A 23178-nucleotide genomic window follows, 5' to 3' on the forward strand; every position below is an offset into this window, starting at 1 on the left:
CGTGGTTACCATGGAATAACCACAAGAACCATGTTTTTCAGGAAAAATGCGTATATCTGCTTAGACCCTTAAGTTTTTATAAATCTAAACTTTGGCGTGGATTTTAGTGTGCGCACACATAAACGAGGCCCATGATGTTTGTGGGTCAGTTTGAAATTAATTATTGATGGTTAAAGGCAGTTCCACAAGTTTTAAATAAAAAAAAATTGATTTATTTTGATATATCAGTTTCTCAAATACCCTGACTCGAGGCCGAGGGTATTTATAAAAATGCATTTGGCACATACTTTTTTGAAGAAACCTACACCGCATTGCTGGAGGACATTTTTATTACCATAAAATTGTTTTTTTTTTACGACCATAAAACACCCAGTAGTACCCAGCTTTTGAACATAATATAGGGGTTAGTGAGGACAAATTTTGTATTTCGTTTTTTGAAGGTACAGACATTGCTGAATGACCACCAGGGGGTGCTGCACGACAGGAACTTTATTTTCTTCATATACAACAAGCCACAGCACCGAGAACCAATTGTGTGTAGCAAACAATGCAAAACATAAAATTAAAATATTAATGACATCTGAGTTGAAAGCCATCTGATTTATTACTACATTTAAACAACAGTAAGATCTAATTCTCCCAAACCGTCTGTCATAACAGTTCGCTTTACAGTAAAGAATGACAAACTAAAACAAACAAAAAAGAAATCCTGTAAAAACATGACACAATAGTAAAAGAAAACTATTTTTAAAATAGGGATTCACCAGCCTTGGGCACAAGCAAAATCAAACAAATCAAGAAATTTGAAACAACAAAAGGTACAGATGAATCAAAAATACCATCCCCACGATACAGCAGATTTAACCTGAATAAAAATAAACATAGAGGGGTGTTTGATTAGGTCAAAGCAAACTCAAATATATCACTATTACACAATACAGTCACCAAACCAATAGCATCTGTGAATTTAAATGAAGGACACTTCGTTGGTAAGGAAATAAAATATACACTGGCAAGATGGCCCAAAATGCAGCACAAATTCAACAATACTGTTCAAAATAAACCAATACAGTTGTAAATACAGGAGTGCACATGGTATGGTATCCCAAACCAACACGGACCCATCATAAATTCCCTTTTTGATTTAAAACAATAACAAAAGACATGATATGATAGTGAAAAACAAAGTTTCCGGATCTGGACTGTTACTGTATGGGTTAGAAATGTTCATAATGTGAGAGCGTGATTCATGAATGATTTTCCTTTTGGTCCAATGTCACCCATGAGGCTTTGTGCCATGCATTCAGACCAGCTCGCAATCTAAATTCATTGCCAATTGCCAAAAGCTAACCGTTACACTAATATCAAACAAAATGATTTGTTTAATATATCTAGTTGAATTAACTGTAGATCAGTGGATATAAAAATAGCAACGAATCTAAGCTCTAGATTCAAGGTTAAATGTTAACACAGTGATCATGGCGAGTGCATTAGTCATTTCAGTGTTGTCTTCCAAACGGTTATTACACTTCAGTTCCTAGTAACCTGAAACCCTGTATCTCACTCTGCATAAAATGGCAACAGTTGCATGTGTTCCATTTTTCACACAATAATATGACAGCAATTTGCATACTACCACTTTTGAAACGAAGATGGCGATGTTACAGGCAGTCAGAGAGGTACTGAGCAAGCTGCATCGTTGGTGTGACATTTCCCAGCATGCTATATGGCTCATATCCAAATTTTGAAGGCAGTCTACAATACATCATGGAGCCAAAAATGAGTATTCATGCTATTTTCTCAAGCTTAAGTCAGTGATGTACCTTGTAACTGTTATATGTTCCCTCAATATCATGCAAAAATATAATTGTAACGGATTCTGTAATTCAGTTTAAACAGGGATCCGTTCTCCCCGTTATCATTTTCATTTTTTTCAATGCATTTTAAAGTGAGGCCCTCTGTAATCCTCATTCAAAAATAAGAAGCTAGAACTATCAAAACCCAGTTTTAGCTTCAGACTCTCATCAGACCTTAAACTCTTAATGTAATACACGTCGCAAGAAATAATCATCCTCTCTTATATCTATACAAAATATATGGCTGAGTGTGAATGCAATGATCATACTCATTTAAACCGTAGACGCATCTCCAAGCAATGCCACAGGCTTATTCTTCCTCCTCCTCCTCTTCTTCCTCCTCCTCCTCATCATCATCCTCATCGTGACAGTGTGTGATCTCCTGCGGCGTCTGAGGGAAGAGGTGTGGAGGATTGATCTCGCTTATGGAACGGGTCAGCTGGTGTCTCTTGCACTCGCGGTCTCTGAAGTCGATGGAGTGGCGGTTGCGCGTGGCCATGGGCGACTCCGTGTCGTTAATGTCCACATGAGCGTGCTCCACGGTGGACTCGTGAGGCATCTGAATGTAAACCGCAGACAAAAAAAAAAAAAAAAAAAAGTTTACCAAAGGTTTCCTGATTTTTATGAGCAATGTATCAACTGTAGACATTGTGTTTGTTGAGCTTACCAGGACGTGGGCGGCTCTGAACAGGTAGCTGAAGGGGTAGTACAGGAGATTGATGAAGGACGCAGCGTACAGGTCAGCGTAACGCATCACTTGAGATGCAAACAGAGTCTGACGAGAGCCACTGCGGAACAGACTTCCCATCATCCCATAGCACATGTCCATGTCATGGGTCACTTTCTGAGAAATTCAGGAATACAGAAACGGTATAATAAGGTATAATAAAACGGTATAATAAAAAAGTTTAATTTAAGTGATGGGAATTATTCTTCTCTGAAACTTACAAAATAAAAAAAGTTTTGTATCAGTAAGACTTTTTATTTTTTATGAAAGATTAAGGATGTATTTATTCAAGGATGTATTAAATTGATAATTTTTTAATCAGATAAAAAAAAAAAAAAAACATTTTATTACACTTTCTGCTTAATTTTAAAATATGATTAGTGTTGTTGGAACTTCAATAAAAACCTAAATCTGGCATCCAAAAAAAAATATTCCATGAAAATAAATGTTTTTGTGAAAAATATTATTTTATTCTTTGATGTGCTCCATTTGTTTGCTGCTCATATAAAGCTCTATAAAGCATTTTAAGCTTAATGTGTCTCTTTTTAAAAATAGATGCTTTGGGTGAACTTTCATGTAATTTGTCATCATATTTTAAACGTGGAAAGACCTTAAAGTTTTTTTTTTTTTCATGGAAATGGATTTTTCACAACAGTAACATGACGTCACTGATAGGATTTACAGCATCCTGCTTCCATTTGTATGAAGAAATATACCTTAATCCTCCTCTGAAGAGAGCTGATATCAGGTCTCTCATTGCTGCTGCTGTCCAAATGCCTGTAAACAAAAGAAAGAAAGGATGGAGAAAAATGCCAGGGGAAACAGAAATGCAGGGTGAGAACGGTGTCAAAGGAGTTAAATGTAATAGAAGCCATGAACTGTCAGTCTTTAAATAGCAAGGAATGCGCACCCCTTTATCTGCATGTCAAATGGCTGCAGACAGCATGGAGGGAGCGTCGTGTCCTTCTCTGGGTACACGAGTGCATGAATGCCCACACGCACGAGCACTGGATGGTGGCAGTTAGAACATCTGAGCAAGAGTTCATGGATGATACTTACTTGTAGAGCTCTGCCAGGAAAATGTCCAGACTCTGTAGTTCCTCAAACAGTGCTGCAAAAAGAAAAAAGAACTCAGTGAACTATGTACATCTGCTCCATGGACGTCAAGTTCTGTGTCTGCAGGCTATATATACTAAATACCAATATATACACTTTGAATTTGTTTTTGTATTTTCCGTTATCAAATTAAGATTATTTTAAGCAGGCAGCAAAAGACAAAAACCTGAGCACCCACCCAGTTAATATTATTTTATTTTATTTTATTTTACAGAACAACCATAAAATTACGATACTGACATTTATGGTTGTCTTAATTTCTTTGCTTTTAAAACGTTAAACCACTGAGCTTTTATTTAGGTGGAAAACCGCAAGGTGACCTTAACGCTTCTCTTTGCTGACAACAACAGATTTACGAGCAATTGTTATTACAAATTTGGGAAGATGGTTGCCGCATGTTGTGTTCCCAAATACACAACTCAAATACACAGCACTTGCAGAGAAGCATTTACTGTGAACTGAAACTGAACACAGTGCTGTGCGTTGGCTTTACTCGGAAACATGCAGCGCATCAGACTAAAAAATTACATCACAACTGTAGCGATTTGATGATCGCACGTCAAAGTCATTTCACATTCTCACGCGTTGCCATCACAATGCATTCTCAACACGCTTAAAAAGGTTACCGGGCAATTTTACTCGTATTTGGTGAATCGAAACATGCTTGGAGTGTTCCGTAGATGCCGCCACTGTTAGAAGCAGACCATGCATGAAATAAATGTATTGGAAAAAGTACATTTTTCAGTTTATTTAGTAATAAATTAGTAATTTAGTAATTATTTAGTAAATTAAGGCCATTTCGAGATTTCAATCACATTACAGTAACCAACCCTTCTGGAAATATGTAAATTTTTTTATATGTATAAAAATGTATAAATACGGAAAAATCACATACCGGTTTAAGTTTATTTTTAGTTAAAATTTTAGTCATTTTTTTTTAGTCATTTTTATTTGTCTTTGTTGTTGTTGTTTTTTTTAAAAATATATCTATATAGTTTTTATAATTTTTTTCCCCCAGTTTTAGTTATTTTTGTCAAGTTAAACAAAATTAAAATGTTGCTTTTGCAAATAGCTACAATTTTTATAACATTTTATTTCAAATTTTTTTTTTTTTTTTCCCCAATTAGTAACAATTTTTAAAATGATTTTAGTTTTAGTTAACTATAATAACCATGGCGCAGACTCACTGCTCTTGTCGGTCCACACGTGCAGCTCCTGAGCCAGCTCAGGAATGACCAGGAACGTTCTCCAGCCCTGGCGCTTCTTAGACTTCAGGATGTCTCCGAAGATGTGGTCACCGATGTACAGGATTTCCTTTCCTTTTGCTCCCAATAAATCACAAACTATATCTGAGGAACCTGAGGAGTAAAAAAAACCAAAGCCAAATTCAGTCAGGTAGTTCAGACAAGAAATATTAAATAAATATGAAAAATGACATGAATTTTTATCTTACCACCAGAATACACTATGCCATGTTGCAAGGGACCAGTGTATGTCCCGATCTTCAGTCTCCCAGTGGTCTACAGAACAGAAACATGGCTGAATCAATCACACGAAGCAGTCTATCACAGGAAGCTACTCAAAGTGAGTCTAGCGGAGCTTACCGTGTCCACCTGTCTGAGCACTGTACCCTCCCCAAAAAACACTGGCTTTCTGGCATCCACCAGAATAAGGTCAAAGTAGGACTGCCAGGGCTGATGGGGTGTACCTGCCTGTAATAAAAAAAAAAATAATAGATTCAATCTGTCACTGTCTTTGTGTATGCAATAAAAATGCAATAAAATTAGTTCTTATGGTACCTGATACTCCCTGTCTTTCTGTTCTTATTCCCTTTCCCAATACTTGTTAATAGCATATTTTTAATGAAAAACCTGATGTTGTTACAGACACATCATAACCGGCGAATTCATCCTCCGGGGGTTCCTCCACACAATAAAGCTTGCTACACAAATTATATGTGAAATGTGTACTGTTCTTTATCACTGGACATTTTTAATGGGGACCTGAGACTAATAAAAACAACAAAGTACCAATGATATGCTAGTGTACCTATATGAGAAATAAAAACAACACTTACTTTTGGACCATGTGGAAAATCAAACAAGTATGTCATGATTTTCTGAAAGATAAAAGGAGAGGAAATTACAGCTTACATATGATTTCTAATGAAAATCCAACAGACTTTGTCAGATTCTTAATTATAAATGTCAGATGTTTGTTTAGGGACTCTGGGTCTGTGGCGTCACATCTAGAATAACTCACATCTGTGTACTTGTAGTCACTGTTGGTAACAAGGAACACTTTGGAAACTTCATTCATTCGGCTTAGAAGCAAAGGCAATTTGGCCTAGAAGACACAAAATATATGAAAACAAAAATTATTACATCTGTAAACTATAAACTATAATTAATTTTGAATAAACATACAAACTGACATAAGGTAACAAAAATTGCTGGTCTGCAAGAGGACTTACATCTTTTACCACATATTTCTCCAGGTTTTCAACCGTTTTCTCCTTTAGGGAGCCCTAAAATATCACACAGAAGTGGTTATACAAAGTATGAAATTTATATTGAGTCCAGAAGGGGGTTTCTTTCAAATAAATGAATACTTTGAATAGCCTTTACCTTGAAATGGACCCAATCCACAGCATCTCTGACATCCTGAAACATGCTCTTGAAGGACATGAAAAGATCTCCATCTTTAAAGCCCATCTCACAACTGTGGAGGCAAAAATTATAAGTAGGACATATAAAATGGCAATTCAAATAATCTACTGCATGCTTATGCCAGAGTAGCAACAAAAGCATTAAAATGAGGGAACAAAAACAAACCTTGTATATCTGGAGCAACTAGTGAAGAAGTCAACCAGGCAGGCAAAGAGGTATGTCTCTAATAACATAGAAAAACAAATGATGTTAGCTTAGACATAGATTATAGATTCGATATATTCTTTTTGATATTAGTTGATACAAGATTTTGACCTGGGAGGTTGAAAAGTGTGTTGAGGATGTAGAATCGCTCGGTATCTCCACGTTGAATAAACTTGTTTGGGTATAGCTCCCGTATCTCTGGACTTAAACAAAAAATTATAAATACACAAATTATTACACACACACACAAAATAAAAAAAATACACAAAATACACACAAGAAAAGTCTACATGAAATCTCAAGTGACAAATTAACTTTCTTAATGTTATTAATGTGTGCTTTCTCCACATTTCTTGTCTTATTGAGAACGATGCACTAGTGCATGTTCTTACAAATAAAAAAATTCATCCTAAGAATGAAGCTTTTACTGATCTGTAGATGAATAGACACAAACAAAGAAAGTCCCACGCTTCACTAACCAGGGTATCAGTAGCTCTTTAATTCTGAGTGCTGACTCACCCACGCAGGAAGTTAAAACCATGAGCACACACAAGGATGTTTCCATATGCATCTACTTTCAGCAGGTTTCCATATGTTGTATCAAACACCAAGCCTCTGAAAGATGTAGAGAATGTGTGTGAATCAAAACATGCAGTGAAAATACAGATATTGTAGCATGTTGGAAAAGAAACTTTCAAATCACCTTGTGGGAAATGCAGGGTCATAGACAAAGTTTAGCAGCTCTTGTGGGTAACCAATGGAAACCAGTCGCTCCACAGTCAGATCAAAGCCAAGAGATTCATACTCCGGAGACTTATACACTATTAACAGAGGAGAGAACAGAGACAAGGTTATCTGATAAAGCCCAATATAACACATGAATGAGGTGAAAACGGTGATGACTAATGTTATCATATACACTACTGTTCAAAAGTGTGTGGTCGGTAAGACTTTTAATGTTTTTGAAACAAGTCTCTTGTGCTAACATAGGCTGCATTAATTGATCAAAAATACAGAACAAACAGTGATATTGTGAAAAAGTATTACAATTTATTATATAATATTTTATTTTTTAACAATTTATAATATTTTAATGACAGTTATGTGATTTATTATGTGATGACAAAGCTGAATTTTCAACATCATTACTCCAGCCTTCAGTGTCACACAACCCTTCAAAAATCATTCTAATATTCTGATTTGGTGCATAAGAAACATTTATTATTATTATCAATGTTGAAAACAGTTGTGCAGCTTAATATTTTTGTGGAAACAGTGATATATTTTTCAGGATTATTTCAGGAATAGAACATTCAATAGAACAGCATTTATTTTATAATATAATAATTAAATTTTTTTGTATTATAAATGTCTTTACTATCACTTTAATGCATCCTTGCTGAACAAAATTATTATTTTTTTTCCAAAAATTAAATCACACTGACCACAAATGTTTGAACGGTAGTTTATATATCAAAAATAACAGACAAATGGTTTAAGTGTTGCCAAATGCTCCATTTTCTTCCTTTGCTAGTAAAAGTATGAGACACTGCTAGAAGCCATTTATAATTTCCATGTCAAAATGAACTTAAAGGTGCAATATATAATATTTTTGCAGTAAAATATCCAAAAACCACTAGACCAGTGTTATATATTTTGTTCACTTGAGTACTTACAATATCCCAAAGGTTTCCAACTATTTGTAAATCGTGAGAAAATTGCAATTTTAACTAAGGCTCCGGGACGTGTGAGGAGTCGCCTGTCAATTGCGTCATACCCGTGTTACCCTCGGTCTGCCTCGGTTTCCGGTTTTATTTTGTAGAAACCATGGAAACACCAAAGATGCTTTAATATATTACATGTTTTAATAGACAAGGGAACATCTGTTTTGATGTATTTATAGACAGAAAACAAATTGTTGTTATATAGCTCAACACATTTAGTCTTATTGTTTAAATCTAATTTTCTTGATTTTTTGCGAGTACCGTGCTTTACCATGCCGCAGAGAAAAACACTATTTTGTCAAATAGCTAACATAACATAATAAAAATAAAGCTGTATCTGATTAACAGTAATACATAATTTTCACCATCATACAATACGTTTTAAAATTAATTGCATGCCATTTATCAACACAAGCCGGCGCCGGCGACTGTGTCATAATAAAAGTTCTGCTGCTCGTGAGGTGTGTATTGCGCAATCGCTCCAGCAGCCTCGTTCAGCTCCCACAACACTCGGTCCTGCTCTGCTTCATACTACAGTAACGTTAATAATCGCATCCATGAACATGATTTCTTCCCGACTCCAATCCCTATCAGGGGCGTCGGACTGGGGGGGTAAAGGGTACCGAGTACCCAGGGCCCGAGGCAGGAGGGGGCCCTTAGAAGTCAGTTTTCTATACATACATATACATGCACTAACATTTGTATAGCATTTATTTACAAATAAAAAAGTTGCTGTGCAAAACTAAACTTGTAGTTAGGCACTGGTTTGGTATAAAAAAAGTCATTTTCATGCTGTGCAGGGCCCCACCACCCCTCTCGAATCAATGTAAATGGTACGACCCGCAGGTCAGGTGCTTCTGCGGACCTGCGGTGATTCGTGAATCAGTTAATGAGACAGGAGCTGGAGTTAGCCGTGATATGAACTAGGAAGACAGGGGAAGAGTCATGTCTTTCCTTAAGAAAGGAAAATCAGGGGCTCAAAAACGAAAAGAAAAGAAGATTAAAGAGAGAAAGGCAAATGAGGGCAAGCAGTTGCTCACTCAGGTTTTTGAAAAGAAAGGTGAGCTACAAATGCATCATCGAGCATTGACATTGTTTTAACATAAATATCTACTCCAGGTAGAATAGCATACATTTATGTTCGTACTCTATTTGAATAATATACCAATACTATAAAGTATCACACCCTGCATAGCGAGCAAACAATATTTCTGAGTAAATAACGGAGTGAGAAGCAGACGGAGGCGGAGCCTGCGCAGCTTGTCTCCTTTTCTGCTGCAGTTCTCCCCAGAGTCAGAACTTTACATGAAAACACTGTATATTTCCCTCCATTATCAAAATCTAACACCCGCGAAAACACAGATCGTTAGCGCCTATTTTACCGCATTGTTATGCAAATTAGCTCGCGCACGCTCTTACATTAAGTACAGGATTGTTCTCAGTTTAATGCACATCTTAATGATTGAAAATGACTTATTTTAAAACGTAATTCAAAGACTGAATGTCTAGTTTGGCGGTTAGTGTACCCTGTGATTCTATAGTCTGCATTTATTTTAAACAGACAAATAATCAGCAATTAACTTGTACTTAGCCTACACTTTAAAAAGGGTATTGTGACAATAAAGGATATTTTAGCAAGTTAGTAGTACTTTTGACAATGAAACAAAAATATATTAATCAGAGTTTGGCTTATTTTGTTTACATTTTAAGTGTTTTTATGATAAAAATGCAATACCCCACCCATTGGTATCACTATGGTATTTGGTACAGGGGCCCAGCAAGATGGTTTGTACCCAGGGCCCAAAATTTGGTGCTACGCCCCTGATCCCTATTCCTTTGCACCGTCCGTTGAGGTGGAGACAACATGTCCCAAGATTCCGCTCTAAAACTTGGCATCAAGCTATGCCTTTGTTTTGAATAGGCTTCTAGCGACCTCTAGTGGACAAAATTATTACATATTGTACCTTTAATTAGGCCTTTGTGAAAAATATTACAAAAAAACTGATCATTGGTATTTATGTCAATCTCATTATTTCTTAAAAAAAATCTAATTTTTTTTTAAAATAAACTTTTGGTTGGGAAACCTTGTTTTAGTTCATAGTGCCTCTCATTTCCTATATTAAACCAAGCCGCTTTTCACAGCATACAATGCTGTAAAATCTCATCTTCAATTAAGATTAATCTATACATGGATTTGCAAAGACTGTCATGTAAATTACTTCAAGTTGACAAGAGGGAGCCCACTTAAGGATCCTAATAATCCAGAGCCTAATGGCTTCATTTTCTGTAGAAACAAATTTATTTTAATTGAACTTTTTTCAGGACCAGTATAGGCACCAGACAACTACAAAACATTTATATTAATAGCCTATTGGGCCGTCGTGGCCTAACAAGGGCAGTCATGGCCTAATGGATAGAGAGTCGGACTTGTAACACAAAGGTCATGGGTTCGAGTCTCAGGTCCGGCAGGGATTGTTGGTGAGGGGAGTGAATATCCAGCGCTCTCCCCACCCTCAATACCACGGTGAGACCCTTGAGCAAGGCACCGTACCCCCAACCGCTCTCCCCACCCTCAATACCACGGTGAGACCCTTGAGCAAGGCACCGTACCCCCAACTGCTCCCCGGGCGCCGCAGCAATGGCTGCCCACTGCTCCGGGTGTGTGTTCACGGTGTGTGTGTTCACTGCTGTGTGTGTGCACTTGGATGGGTTAAATGCAGAGCACAAATTCTGAGTATGGGTCACCATAATTGGCCACATGTCACTTCACTTTTTTCACTTTCACTATGTGCAATTTTTCAAGAAACCCCTTTGGCAAGAAACCCAACATTAGCCAGATTAAAGGATTAGTTCACTTTCAAATGAAAATTACCCCAAGCTTTGCTCACCCTCAAGCCATCCTAGGTGCATATGACTTTCTTCTTTCTGATGAACACAATTGGAGTTATATTAATAAATATCCTGATATCCACAACTGGCGCAACGTCAGTTACACTTTTCTCCTAAGTTGAATACAGAAGGTGGTCTGGCGGAAGCTAGACATTTTACTTCATAACTTGTTAAATATGGATATTTTTCTTACACAAACACATCGCTTCGCTTCAGAAGGCCTTTATTAACCCCCCCGGAGCTGTGTGAAGTACATTTATGATGGATGGATGTGGATGGAGGCACTTTCTTGAGCTTCAAACTTGTTGGTCCTGTTCATTATAAAGCTTGGATGCATCAGGATATTTATTAATATATCTCCAATTGTGTTCATCAGAAAGAAGAAAGTCATATATACCTAGGATGGCTTTAGGGTGAGTAAAGATTGGGATAATTTTCATTTGAAAGTGAACTAATCCTTTAACATTTCCCCAAAGAGATGACGGACATCTTCTTGAAAGAGAGGAAGGAAATGTCAACAAACAAGTCTGGTCAGACTTTACAAACATCTCAAGCTGTCTGTCCTCTCATACTGCCTTCAATGTTCAACTAAATAACAGAGAACACTTTTAACTTAAGATTTAGACTTGGATACTAACCAACATAGAGTCAAAACAGTTGTGCAATAAAACCTAATTGGTGGCTCTCAAATAGATACTTGGATCAAAGTCTGGCTACAAGCACTTCTTTTCACTTTTTGTCTGCTGAAACATTTGCCGCTCTAAACAAATTCACTGCATTGCAATTAGAAGGAAGTTACAAAGCAAACACGTGTTGATCTTTAAGACTAAGCAGCTCACATTTGATGTTAATATTAGACTGTGCACTGGGAAAAAAAACTTTTCCTGTGAACATTATCACTTGTTTTTCATTCTAAACCCATAAAGAGGAAGTTGACCAATCAAAAGGACAACATCTCATATCATGGATGTCAGTGCACCCACCCATCCAGAGCTTTAAGAGCAAAAAAAATCATGCATGTGTCCTCAGACATGAGCTAACTGAAGACAGGTGCTATTTACAGAGCCATGACACCACCAAATATATGAGATCAAGGATTATCTTACAGTACCAGCCTATGGTACTGCCATAGTTGCAATGCTTTACAATTCTTTTGAGCTGACTTCATAAATTACACTGCAAAACAAGGCATAATGCAGAGAGACTAGTACTTCTTACCTGCTAGAGTGTAGTCCATATCAAAGCCAAAGCATTTTATCTTCTCCATTGCCAAACTTCTATTGACAAAAACTCTGTGGAGGTAGAAATAGAATCAAATTTAAGACTAATGCCATGCATGTTCAATATACTCTTAGTTGCAAACAGTGTTAAATTCAACAGACTGTATTATTCCATTGGCTTGAGCACAACCTGTGAGCTGTTCAGCTCTAAGGGAGTTTAGGTTAGTGTAGATAATGAGTTACACTGACATAGTGTGACCTGTAAAAGCAATAAATCATTTATGCATTTCTTTAAATTATATACATTCCTAGTTCAGCCAACAGCAGCAAAATATGAGGTGGAGCAAATGATAAGGTAATATTCCTTGATTTCCAGTTAAATCAAGTATTACAGGTGGAAATTAGCAGATGACTAGTCACTGTTTTAACAAGACACACCAAAAACAAATGACAAATAAAATAAAATAAGGGGGAAATAAAACACCCTCATAGTCTGCTTTTTAATCTTAAAAAAACAAACAAAAACAAAAAACACTGAACATGTTTTCCTGACTATTTTTCTTTCTTTTTTTTCTGATGACAGTGACACCACTCATCTGGTTACTCATCTCTAACTTTAAAAAAAAAAAAAAATGCTTTTGAAAGAAGTCTCTTAATATGATTTTGATCAAAAATAATGAAAAAAACAAAAACAAAACCAAAACATAATATTGTGGAAAAAAAATCAATTTAAAATAACTGTTCTATTTTAATATAATAATTTATTTCTTTGATGGCAAAGCTGAATTTTCAGCATCATTACTCCAGTCTTCAGTGTCACATGATACTTCAAATCTAACATGCTGATTTGGTGTTCAAGAAACATTTCTGATGATTATCAATGTTGAAAACAGTTGTGTCACTTAATATGTTTCTGAAAACCATCATATATTTTTTTGAGTATTTTTGATTAATAGAAAGTTCAAAATAACAGTATTTGAAAATATTTTGTAGCAATGTAAGTCTTTACTCTCACTTTTGATTCATTTAATGCATCCTTGCTGAATAAAAGTATTATTTCTTTAAAAAAAAAAAAAAAACTCAGAAGTGTAGCTTTACACTGATATATGAATCATAATATATCAATGTATGAAAGGTTATGATTTATCACAATTAGTGGCAATCAACCAAAATATGCACTTACAATTAAAACAAATGTTTGCATTTGAGAAGCTTTTGGATATTTCATTACCAGTTAAGAGATAAAAGGAAAAGCTTGCTAAATAAGACTTAGTATTTTAAGTAAAAATTTATTTGTTATTGCCTTTCACATTTTAAAATTGTACTATTGTCAGTTGTTTTCTAAATTACGTTAAAAGCACTGCAACAACAATTCCTTTTCTTTTAGTTCACCTGATGCTAGTACATCTTTAACCAACTATATATCTGAAGTGAAACATTAAAAATTAAGCTGCATTTACACTAGGAACAAATCAGCTGTTACATCACAGTGAAATTATGTGTTAAGAAAGAGCATGAAGGAGGACGATACAGCTAGAGGAAGAGAGAATGAAGGAATGATCTCAGAGATTCAAATCCCATCACAGGTCTTCCTATGGACAACTACATACAGTCACAGCACAGTGCAAAAGCATTTATGGTTTTGTTCATCTTAGATTTTTAGTGCTGTGCTGTGATGAGTACATTGGAGAAAAAAACATCAATTACAAAAGAGATGATAAGTCAGCACTGCAGGTCAACAACAAAACTTTGGCGTACCTCATAGAAGGATGACAGTGGGCCAGTTCCTGTGGTAAGCTTTGTAATAAAGGAATACATGGACTATATATTATATCAGTACAAACCGGCTAATACCACTACATGAAGAACTGTGTCCAGTATGCTTATAATAGACAACTCAGGTGTTCTTACCATTAGATTCACTGTGATTTTTTTTTAATATTGCACTTTGTGACTGCCATGATGGGGTTTTTTTCTTCAGAAAACTGCATATAACAATATAAGTCTGCATATAAATAAGAACAGACTGTTTGCCCTGACACAGCATTTTAGGAACTTGCAAGTATTATGCTGACAGGCCAAATGAAACTGCCAAATGGTATAATTAAATTTAACTTTTACTAAAATATGGGATATGAGTATCAGAATGTGCATATACACTATTAAAATTATATTTAAAAGGCAGTTCTTTTATTTAATACTTGGAAATATTCAATAAGTGAGCACAGTCAGAAAACATTTCATTCTTTTAATTCAGAAAAAAGCTTGCAATACACAATCTTTTCTTACAACACAAGCAAGCTGACATCATTTCAAAAAATTAAGTGGATGGAATTTTGTTAGACATACAAACATGTACATGAAGCAACATGTCATGGCAAGACTAAATATGCTTCTAGTCATCTCTTTTTTTTTTTAAAATAAAAATATTTACAAGTCACCAATTATATTGGACACCTATTTTTCTTGTGTACTTAAAATAACTGCGAGCATAGAATATCTCAATGAGAAGGTCATTCATTATAGACCATAATCTTAAGATTTCCATTTCATTTCACCAGCTGTTGCTGCAAGAAAAATATATAATATATAACAAGCCTGAATTTAGTTGTATTATCTTGAAACAAGTGAATTTAGGTATGACAATGGGTTTGTTTTCAAGTCACCAAGAGACTACACAATCCAATTTAACCAATATAATGGCAATGACCTGCAAAGCTGAAAGCATAAGTGAAATGTATTAATACCTGTGATGCACCTCTCTTCTGTACTTCTTCATGGATAAACCATCCATGTTGGCTGGTTGATCTGCATAATTCTGGAGCCGATCACTCCAAGAGGTCGTCATCTTTAACCGTTATAAATCTGAGAAAGATACCAACACTTTCTAAAATGCAAATCATTGTTATATGTCTATTAATGAATGAAACAAACTATAATGCAATGCAAGCAGACTGGAAGATATAATGAATGTGAATATATACACGACTGGTTAAGTATCTCAGAAGTTAAATTTTCACTACATTTAAGTTGTTGCACAATAGCTCAGTCTGCCCCTGCAGATGAAAAGATATATGATATGAAGCATTTTAAACAGAATCTAAAAATGTTCATCAAATCTATTCTAATGCTCCATGTATAATAATCATATTAAGATGGTGTAACAGTATTTCCTGTCTAAAAAAATAAAGTCATGAACAGGAAGAACAAACATAACCACAGAAAGCTGCATGAAACAATGTTTAAATCCATTGCAAAGTACCAGCTTCATTATGTTTCTTTAGATCAAAATAAATATTAATAGAGCTTCTAACTTGAACACTGAAGGACTGCTTCACAGAAGCCACACAATATTTTACAATATGTCTTTTTTCATCAAATACCAAAATAAATGTAGTTATCTTTCATTCTCTATATAAAGGTTTGGCTGTAACTAAAAATAGTGAAGACCACCAATTAAATGTATAAAATAACCCGCAAATAGTAAAATATGACATAAAAAAGTATAAACATAAACATTACTGGCATCTTTGTCTGATATAAGAGACAATGAGAGGTGCTCATGCATTTATATAAGACTCATGGGACCTTTGAATTCAAAGCACCTGACAATTCATTTAAATAAAGACTATATTGTATCTTAAGACTATACCGTAGAGTCAGTGAAAAGATTTATTAAGGATATAAACCATAAATGTGAGCATATCTTTCCGCTTGTTCATGCAGTTCCGTGATGGTAAAGTTAGCACACCAGCTAACTAACATTCCTTTAGTTTTGATCAACCGGACACTAATGTATTAAAAGGGGGGGAACTGCCTTACGAATGAGGCTATAACACTTATATACACAGCTGTTCTGCAACGATTTAATGACAGAACTACTGATTATTGAAACGCGTTATATCTCCGCGCAGTGTCAGTGGGTTACTTACCTCACCTCCTTCTCTGACCAACAACTGCAGCTCTGCGCTATCTGCCCGCTGCGCATGCGCAGAACCTGCGTTTCAAACTCAAAGCAACATTAAAAGCTTTAATTTATATGAACGCTTCATTGTTGATAGTATGTGGAAGTGGTCATTCAAATAATAGATTACATAATCTAATGTAAAATGAATCATGAATCTAAAAGTCACAGAACATCTACAGTAAACATATTTATTTCATTTTCTATTTATTATATTTCATGTCTGTTCATAGATATTTCTGGCTTTTATTGAAATGTTAATGCTTATGTAGTGTAACTATATAAAGTATATACAGACGTGTTAAAAAATAAGTAGAAATCTGTGGAAAACAAGCACCTTCCCATGCACGTGCACACTCATCACAGAAAACATCTGATTAGAAGAGAAAGATCGCCATCTACTGGTACTTTACACCGTGTTGCCAGATTTTTAATACAAGGCAAGTTTTGATCATTTATAACAGGGATGGGCAACTGTACAGCAGAATTTAGCTTCAACCCTTACCAAACACACCTTAAGCTTTTTTGTATTTTTTTCCAGGGTTGGAGCTAAACTCAGTGGCCCTCCATGAACAAAGTTGCCCAACCCTGCATGATTTATATGATTTGGACAGTTCATATCAGGACTTGCAAAGTAACTGAAAAAATAAAATAAAATAAATAAAAATTGTAGGCTACATTTTTTTTCTTAAATCCTGTACAAATATGTGAACGAGGTCAAATGAAATGACAAATTCAATGGGGAAAAAGAATTCAGGTCGAGAACAGAGGAGATAAATATTTATATATATATATATATATATATATATATATATATATATATATATATATATATATATATATATATATATATATATATATATATTATAGGACTAACTATAACCCTGCTTGGAAAAAAATAAAAAATCTTAAACTTAAACCATCTAAAGCTAGCAAATAATACTTGACTGGTTTAAGCTGCTTATCAACAGAGTTAAGAGTAAAGGCAATGACCATTATTTATTTATTCTGTAAATAATTTTTAGATTTTTGGGCTCTTTTTGGTCAGACTAGGAGTACACAGCTTTAAAAAAACAAAACCAAAAAAAAAGACAACATTTTAAATAATGTAATGGAGGTAAATTTTGTGTCTTAAAAGTAGCCTAAGTCTGGTGTTTTATTTGTAATGCACAGACTGAAATGGCACTGGCATCCAAAATATTTTAAGCCAAAAAACAATCCAGACAAGATCTTAAATCAAGGGTAAATGGATTTAACTGTTGAATTTCTGGTCCATTCAGCACTGCGCAAACATGGACAGTTCCATCGACACTTACAGCTGTTTAAATGGCCAGAAAATCTGTGTTTTATGTGCAAACGTCAAACCTGTTGAACACATAACTAAATGAACGTTTTGATGCTCTTGAAAAAGGTTTCTTTTCATCTTAACTGTCACCACCAGAGGGAACATGATATGGGAATGGGACAGTCCGCCGGGTATATAACGACATGCACACCCATTTTAGACTCCTTTAGTTGTGACGAAGATGAGTTACGGATCAGATCACAACATGTCCTCGTCCTACAGAAAGATGTTCGGGGAAACCCCTCGTTTCACCGGTTCCACCCCTAGAATGAGCTCCATGTCTTCCAGCGGCTTCAGGTCTCACTCTTTATCCCGCAGCAGCGCCTCTCCCGCGGGCTACTACAAGAGATCTGGCCGGTCATCTTCCTTCTCACCGGTCCATTTCGACAGCGTGGATTTCTCTCAAACATCCGTGTTAAACAACGAGTTTAAAATAGTCCGAACCAATGAAAAGGAGCAACTGCAGGGTCTCAATGACCGCTTCGCGATGTTTATCGAGAAAGTGCGCAATCTGGAGCAGCACAATAAAGTGCTGGAGACTGAACTCGTGAGTCTGCGCCAGAGGCAGAACGAGCCGTCCAGACTAGCTGACCTCTATCAGCAAGAGATCCGGGACCTGCGAGCCCAGGTGGACGAGATAAACAATGAAAAATCTCATATTCTCATCGAACGAGATAGTATCGAGGAAGAATTGCAGAAACTTCGAGGCAAGTTTGAGGATGAGATCCGAGCGCGCGAGGAGGCAGAGCAGACGCTCAGGTCCTACAAGAAAGATGTGGATGATGCCACCATGGTGCGCGTGGACCTGGAGAGAAAGGTCGAGTCGCTCTTGGACGAGATCAATTTTCTGAGGAAGGTGCATGATGAAGAGGTGACGGAGTTGACTAATATGATCCAGGCAGCCCAGATATCTGTGGAAGTGGAGTTATCCAAGCCTGATCTGACCTCGGCCCTCAAAGAGATCCGTGGGCAGTATGAAACCCTGGCCTCGAAGAACCTTCAGTCTGCTGAGGAATGGTACAAATCAAAGTTTGTCAGTCTCAATGAACAGGCCACTAAAACCAACGAGGCCATGAGAGCCACTAGAGAGGAGATCAACGACTACCGGCGACAACTACAGTCCAAAACCATTGAAATTGAAACCTTGCGCGGCACAAACGAATCTCTTGAACGGCAGATTCGCGAGATGGAAGACGCACACAATGTCGAGGTCGCAAATTATCAGGTAGACATATAAAAATTACATATATTGAAGTTGAACATGTATGAATTAACATAGAAATGTAATTAAAATTTAATACTACTACTAATATTTAATTAAAAAAAGTAAGAGGAATAGTTCTAGATCTGTCAGTCTGTCCATCTGTATATCTAGGACACATCATTTATTCAAATCACAACAATTTATTATTCTTGAGGAGTCCCATTTAAGTTATTTTTTATTTTTTTTACATTTAAATGTATTTCATCATATATGAATAAGTGAGACGTGTAGACAAGCTCACTGGTTTCTGGAGGTGTGTTGACATAAAACATGTTCATTGTTCAAACACAATATTGAGATTTTACATTGATTTTATATAAATGTATAAGGGAAAGTGTATGTTTTAGGTGCTGTTTTTTTTTTTAACCATTTTTAAAAACCCTTTTGCCTTCATTAGTTCATATAAATGGTCCTGCTGTGGGACACAGAAAGGTTTAAAAATATAAATATGTAATCACCAAGTTAATAGGAGCACATGAAAAATATAAGCTGAACTGTAAAAATGTTGTTTAAAATAGTTTGCAATGAATTATACCACAGGACACGGCTGAAACTGCTTGAAATGCCATGTCAACTACCCGAGTTCTCTGTCCATGGTGCTGAACTAATCGCACACAAGAGGTGGCCGAGGTTAATTCCTCTAAGAAGAGCCTCTTGATAAAGAGGATTTTGCAAGGGAGGTTTCTGCAAGGTCATGTTCACTTGCTGACAAAAAACTGAAGATATCTTCAGTTTATGTCAATACTGATGTGATTGAAATACTTTGATGTGAACATTAAATACGCTGCCATATAAAGTATCCAATTCATTTTGACGTGAAGCTTTTCCCAGACATGATCTATGACCTTTCATCTCTTGAGAGTGAAACTGTAAATCAGATTAGAGTCTCGGCACAGTCAATGCCAAGAGATAAAGGTTCACATCAGCTTTTACAAGCAGGACAGTCTAATTTAGGTGCTGAGCTAAATAAATTACTCAACAGTGAGGTGGTCACGGTCAAGATGGTTTATGTAATGCATTTCTTTATTTTTATTTTTAATTTTATCAGAATATATTTGCGCCAATGCTAATACCGCTGTATTTTTTCCCCCAATTCCATTAACCAGGAAACAATTGGGCAGCTGGACTTGGACCTTAGAAATACTAAGAGTGAAATGGCCCGTCACCTCAGAGAGTATCAGGACCTTCTGAATGTCAAGATGGCGTTAGACATTGAAATTGCTGCGTACAGGTAAAGCACCAATGATTCAGTGTTATTGCATATGGAAAGAACTGATGTATGAGAATGAAAATGCATAATAACTGACCACTCTTTGTCGATGTCCTCACAGAAAATTACTGGAGGGTGAAGAAACCCACTTTAGTTCTGGGGTGACTTTCTCCAGCACACCCAGCATCTCTTATGGGTACCAGAGCCGCTCCGCTTTCACCTCAACCCGCAATCCCAAAAAAGAGAAAGAGGAGGAGGGACACGCCAAATCCAAGGCAGCAGCCAAGCGGGAGGAAAACACAGAGGAATCCGCTGTGATTAAGAAGGCAGAAAAGAGTGATGCTGTTGATGTTAACTCTAACTAGAATATTTATAACGGTTGTTAAATCTAGCTTCCATAGCAATTTTCCCAGCAGTCTTTTGAGTGTTTGGCACAGTAATCACTGCTATTAGCTGAAAACTGCCACTTGTTGTTTATGGTAATTAGTAACTCGTTTAAGAAATTGTTATGGTGATATAATATTTCAAAAATCATATCTACAGTATGTTGGTTTAATACTCCAGAACTTAGGCCTCAAATATTTACTGTGTTTCTTAATACCAGTTTCAGAGAGTATTTTAGTCCTGTTGATGTTAGGACCATAAGTATGAACCTCAGTCCAAAATATAGCCAGCATGAACACTGATCTAATGATTATGGATAAATTCACAAAAATGTATGAAAGGTTTGTTGGAAAGCACAATGGCATATAACAAATAAGGGACCAAACCACTGAATTAACTGTAACACATGTATGCCTTAACTATAATAAAGTCAGTAATTAAAATGTTTGTTCACTTGTCTTTTTCATTAATAAATCACTCTCAACGTCACTATTCTTATCTGTGCCATATTAATAAATATGTATCAGATGCTTTGAATGTTACTTTACTGCTTTAAATGGATATTCATTCTTAAAACGCTCTAAATACTCAAGATTTAGCACAGTTACCTGCAACTCATTTACTTTAGCCATAGTGGTCTTGATTATTCTCAAGACTTTATGGTTTGAACCTTTATAAACAATGTAATGTTAGAGCCATGCTACCATTCAAAAGTTTGTGGTCAGTAAGATTAATATTTTTCAAATTAGTCTCTCATGTTCGTCAAGGCTGCATTTATGCCTGACCCATCGAGGCATGGACTCCACTAGACCCCTGAAGGTGTGCTGTGGTATCTGGCACCAAGATGTTAGCAGCAGATCCTTTAAGTCCTGTAAGTTGCGAGGTGGGACCTCCATGGATCGGACTTGTTTGTTCAGCACATCCCACAGATGCTCGACTGGATTGAGATCTGCGGAATTCGGAGGCCAAGTCAACACCTCAAACTTGTGCTCCTTAAACCATTCCTGACCATTTTTTGCTTTGTGGCAGGGTGCATTATCCTGCTGAAAGAGGCCACAGCCATCTGGGAATACCGTTTCCATGAAAGGGTGTACATGGTCTGCAACAATGCTTAGGTAGGTGGTACGTGTCAAAGTAACATTCACATGGATGGCAGGACACAAGGTTTCCCAGCAGAACATTGCCAAATCATCCTCACACTGCCTCTACCAGCTGGCCTTCTTCCCATAGTGCATCCTGGTGCCATGTGTTCCCCAGGTAAGCGTCGCACATGTACCAGGCCATCCACGTGATGTAAAAGAAAATGTGATTCATCAGACCAGGAGACCTTCTTCTATTACTCCGTGGTCCAGTTCTGATGCTCACGTGCCCACTGTTGGCACTTTCAGCGGTGGACAGGGGTCAGCATGGGCACCCTGACTGGCCTGCGGCTATGTAGCTCCATACGCAACAAACTGTGTATTCTGACACTTTTCTATCAGAACCAACATTATCTTCTTGAGCAATTTGAGCTACAGTAGCTCGTCTGTTGGATCGGACCACACGGGCCAGCCTTCGCTCCCCACGTGCATCAATGAGCCTTGGCCGCCCATAACCCTGTCACCGGTTCACTACTGTTCCTTCCTTAGACCACTTTTCATAGATACTGACCACTGCAGACCAGGAACACCCCACAAGAGCTGCAGCTTTGGAGATGCTCTGACCCAGTCGTCTAGCAACGCAATTCTGCCCTTGTCAAACTCACTCAAATCCTTACGCTTGCCCATTTTTCCTGCTTCTAACACATCAACTTTGAGGACAAAATGTTCACTTTCTGCCTAATATATCCCACCCACTAACAGATGCCATGATGAAGAAATAATCACTGTTAGTCACTTCACCTGTCAGAGGTCATTCTAATAAGCTGATTTAGTGCTAAAGTAACATTTCTTATCAATGTTTCTTTGATGAATACAAAGTTAAACAATTTATGTGTAATCAAAATCTTTTTTTTAGCATTGCAAACATCTTAATGTCACTTTTGATCAATGATAGCTGATCAATAGCTGACGTCCTATTTAAAGGCTAATGGATTCTGTCTCTCTCCACACACAACAGTGAAAGAATTTAAAGATATGACTGATTATATCTTCCCCCTCCACACAGCTACTGCTTTGTGTCGTTCTGAAATACTGTCAATCACTGAAAAATATGGCAAATACCCTGTCAAGAATCATTGTCCTGTTAAAAAAGGTCAGTAAATCCACATTATAATCACCAAAATTTGTATTGGTAAGGTAAAAAAAAAAAAAAGCTATATCCATGGTTAATGTTATATTCCCACTTGTAAAACATTAAAAAGCAGTATTAGATGAACTAAAGCTAGCTGGGCATTGATTTGAACAGTTTTGTACCTGCAATCCTACACTGTGATAAACGATGTCTGAACCTTAATGTGTTGTAGCATGCAGACAGGTGAAATCATGCATGGTGTTTGAGGCGGTTCCCTTGGAAACCATTTCCGACAATCCCTGTGGGTTAGCGAGCAGCATCTCTCACTCTTACACCGAGCCTCTGACTCTCCAGAGTGTTTTGTGATAATGGTTTTTAACAAAGAATCAGGTGAA

The 23178-nt window shown here is 36.6% G+C and overlaps 2 protein-coding genes across 3 annotated transcripts; one reads left to right on the forward strand and one right to left on the reverse strand.

The window, feature by feature from the left end:
• Nucleotides 1–359: 359 nt before the first annotated feature.
• nt5c2a (5'-nucleotidase, cytosolic IIa) lies at nt 360–16372 on the reverse strand. 2 transcript variants are annotated; one of them, XM_067386367.1, is made up of 18 exons: nt 16338–16372; nt 15153–15270; nt 12404–12477; nt 7276–7393; nt 7092–7187; nt 6684–6775; nt 6534–6591; nt 6327–6420; nt 6173–6226; nt 5962–6045; nt 5777–5818; nt 5304–5411; nt 5153–5219; nt 4887–5057; nt 3643–3694; nt 3300–3360; nt 2524–2700; nt 360–2415 (listed from the first exon to the last, which is right to left on the reverse strand). In XM_067386367.1, exons 2-18 carry the CDS (start codon nt 15251–15253, stop codon nt 2167–2169), a joined length of 1698 nt encoding a protein of 565 aa, XP_067242468.1. In that variant the 5' UTR covers nt 15254–15270; nt 16338–16372; the 3' UTR covers nt 360–2166. The 2 variants fall into 2 exon arrangements, with proteins under 2 accessions (XP_067242468.1, XP_067242469.1); XM_067386368.1 differs by having other exon boundaries at nt 16343–16355.
• Nucleotides 16373–17895: 1523 nt separating this feature from the next.
• On the forward strand, nt 17896–20553 carry inaa (internexin neuronal intermediate filament protein, alpha a). Its single transcript, XM_067385286.1, has 3 exons — nt 17896–18939; nt 20085–20209; nt 20310–20553. Exons 1-3 carry the CDS (start codon nt 17896–17898, stop codon nt 20551–20553), a joined length of 1413 nt encoding a protein of 470 aa, XP_067241387.1.
• The last annotated feature ends 2625 nt before the right edge of the window (nt 20554–23178 follow it).

Source organism: Chanodichthys erythropterus, chromosome 5, assembly GCF_024489055.1.
Source record: "Chanodichthys erythropterus isolate Z2021 chromosome 5, ASM2448905v1, whole genome shotgun sequence".
NCBI lineage: Eukaryota > Metazoa > Chordata > Actinopteri > Cypriniformes > Xenocyprididae > Chanodichthys > Chanodichthys erythropterus.

Bases quoted from the DNA above. Each gene is read 5' to 3' on its own strand.
- nt5c2a (XM_067386367.1), bottom strand. From the start codon at position 15,253: ATGACGACCTCTTGGAGTGATCGGCTCCAGAATTATGCAGATCAACCA. The intron at 6,046-6,172 runs GTAAGTCCTCTT...TGTGTCTTCTAG, and splicing joins AGAAATATGTGGTAAAAGAT to GCCAAATTGCCTTTGCTTCT. The intron at 3,695-4,886 runs GTGAGTCTGCGC...TTCTTTTTGCAG, and splicing joins CGTGTGGACCGACAAGAGCA to CACTGTTTGAGGAACTACAG.
- inaa (XM_067385286.1), top strand. From the start codon at position 17,896: ATGAGTTACGGATCAGATCACAACATGTCCTCGTCCTACAGAAAGATG. The intron at 18,940-20,084 runs GTAGACATATAA...TCCATTAACCAG, and splicing joins TCGAGGTCGCAAATTATCAG to GAAACAATTGGGCAGCTGGA. The intron at 20,210-20,309 runs GTAAAGCACCAA...ATGTCCTCACAG, and splicing joins ATTGAAATTGCTGCGTACAG to AAAATTACTGGAGGGTGAAG.